Raw genomic sequence first — 2,487 nt, forward strand, 5'->3', positions numbered from 1 at the left:
GTATGGTTGGATTCACATAAGCTGTTATCTGCTTCACATTATGGTTCTAGACATAGCAATGACTTATTCCAAACATCACTCGATAAGGATGCACTTCCAGGCTTCTTTTTGCAGGAATTAGAACTTGAATGTCCTGAGGATATTGTTCCAGGATTGCCGACATGTTCTGGCTGACATGCAATAGTTTCAAAACAAAATAACCTTAAAGAGCTTGTTATTGGCGTTACTCCAAACCCTGCTAGTAAATCTTCAGCATTTATGCAGTTTTCTGAGGGTAAAATCAAAGAGTATTTACCGAAAATGGGCACTGGTGGTGGATCTCTAGAGCAAGAATTTCAAGGATTTTCAGCAGTCTGCCCGGGGATGGGTGTAGCGTTGGTCGGAAGTGTTGGCTAGTCAAAACCTGTGCTTTTTGGACTGGATGAGATTGGCAGATTGCATACTAGCGGGGGTATAGTGGTTTGCAACAACTGCAGCAGTTTTTTCCATTTTTTACTCAAATTTGGCAGACCAATAACAGCAGAAAAAGGAAGAAAATGAAAACTACATACATATATGGGAAAGAGGTGCCAAAACTGTTGGGGTTTTACATGGAGATGGACCTAACCACTTACAAAAGTAATTATGTTACTGTTTGAAGAACAAATTAAAAAAATCAACAAAAGGCAATAAAGGCACATGAGCGCTCAAGGGCTCAAATGATGACTTTCACGGTTGTTTCGTCGCCGCCAACACATATTCTTGGCTCCACAAGGGCGCCCTTTCTCGCGAGCACGGATCTCTGCAAAGTTGAACAAGAGAACAAGTTGCTAAGGTTTAGAAAAGATCATCTTGAATTTGCAGATGAACATGATTTGAATGGAAATTCTACAGCTGCCTATGAATGCAACCAGAAGGCTGTTGATGTTTTTTACCTGTGACGGCGTGAGAACTAATTCAGTCGACCATCCGACATGTTTTAGGCTTATATTGACAGCATTCTTCTGACCGGCAAGAAATGCATCCAAGTCTCTGACTGGTACATCGAAAAAACAGCACCCTGTCCATCTGCTATGAGCATGAGCAAACTCAGCACTAAACAAAAGAGAGTCAGTTGGAAAGCCATGAGCATAATACCTGTTTTTGGATCCAGAGATCTTGCAGTACTCCCTACACCTGTCATCATATTATTCGGATCCTCCATTCCTCATTTGATATAATCTAGGGATTCACAGACTTTATATATACTTGGAGTATGTCTCTAGTGGGTCTATCTATAAACTGCTTCAAGAATACGGACAGTTAGGTGAAATTGCAATTCGGAATTACACCCGGCAAATTCTTTTAGGACTTGCATATTTGCATGCAAAGAACATTGTTCACAGGGACATCAAAGGAGCAAACATATTGGTGGACCCTAATGGACACATAAAACTGGCAGATTTTGGGATGGCTAAGCGTATAACTAGGCAGTCTCTTCCATTTTCTTTTAAAGGAAGTCCTTACTGGATGGCACCTGAGGTTATAAGAAAATCAAATGGTTCACTTATGTTTTCCCCATGACTCGGATTTTTTGGCGAATCAGCAGTTACAGAATCATCACATGCATCTAGAACAGAATTGCTTGTGCTAGCATTATTATCACCAAATTCCAATTCATTGTTATCATCATCTTCATTCTCTAACATACCGTCAACTCTTTCAGTATAACATGGAAGTTCATCCATCGAACCAATCTCAACTGTCATGTGCTGTGGCAAGTCCGGGCAACCAGCGCAATGTTTCATATATTTTGTTGAGAAGAAGTTCACTGTCATATCCATGCTCTCCCAGGAAGGAAGGATAAGCATTGTGTATGCAAGTTTGATCTTATTGGCAACTCCTGAGAGGGATTTAAAACCAACAGCTGCTTTTCTTACGGCCAATGATTCAATAGGGTGTTGCCAAGCCCATTCCAACTGAAGTGCAGACACGTTTGTTGGGAAGTCATATATACACAAAATTTTCTAGATGTGGTGCAGCAGAAGTACTCGACGGATTAAATGTTGATAATAATGCTATCATAGATGAAGCAAAAGCCGATGCAGTGATTGGACAGTCACAACAGCAATTCCTTGTTCGTACTGGGGCCATAGAAATGGGAGAAACGACATCTCATTCTGAATATTCAGATAACCAGCCGCGTTATACACTTTTACATCAGATTGACGGGTTTGCTCGTTTAGTACTGAAAGATAAGTTGGCAATACTAAGAGCTGCAGAGTCAATTGCCATATGCATATTGCATTCAAGAAGGCTGGTGCGGTAAATCAATTAATACGGCTTTTGAGTTCCAATGATGATGCAATCCAACTGACAGCCACTCAAGCATTGGAAGCGCTGTCTGCTAGCAAACATGATTTTACCACCAAGCAGCAGCAACAGCCTGCAAAACCAGTTGAAACAAACCATGGACAGTTAGAGGAACTGAGTTCACTGCTGCAGAAGATGGAAGAGCATAAGGAAAAT

General features: G+C 41.0%; 1 protein-coding gene across 1 annotated transcript; it reads left to right on the forward strand.

The window, feature by feature from the left end:
• Positions 1–300: 300 nt before the first annotated feature.
• LOC127102795 (uncharacterized) lies at positions 301–2,287 on the forward strand. The gene is made up of 3 exons (XM_051040127.1): positions 301–391; positions 1,205–1,500; positions 1,916–2,287. The coding sequence occupies exons 1-3, from the start codon at positions 301–303 to the stop codon at positions 2,285–2,287; spliced, it is 759 nt and encodes a 252-aa protein (XP_050896084.1).
• The last annotated feature ends 200 nt before the right edge of the window (positions 2,288–2,487 follow it).

The sequence above is a fragment of the Lathyrus oleraceus genome, chromosome 7 (genome assembly GCF_024323335.1).
Source record: "Lathyrus oleraceus cultivar Zhongwan6 chromosome 7, CAAS_Psat_ZW6_1.0, whole genome shotgun sequence".
Classification (NCBI taxonomy): Eukaryota; Viridiplantae; Streptophyta; class Magnoliopsida; order Fabales; family Fabaceae; genus Lathyrus; species Lathyrus oleraceus.

What these genes read in the sequence shown, in the direction of transcription:
- LOC127102795 (XM_051040127.1), top strand. Translation starts at nt 301, where the DNA reads ATGGGCACTGGTGGTGGATCTCTAGAGCAAGAATTTCAAGGATTTTCA. An exon ending in AGCGTTGGTCGGAAGTGTTG is followed by an intron (nt 392 to 1,204) that starts GCTAGTCAAAAC and finishes GATATAATCTAG; the next exon opens with GGATTCACAGACTTTATATA. An exon ending in CTTACTGGATGGCACCTGAG is followed by an intron (nt 1,501 to 1,915) that starts GTTATAAGAAAA and finishes ATGATTCAATAG; the next exon opens with GGTGTTGCCAAGCCCATTCC.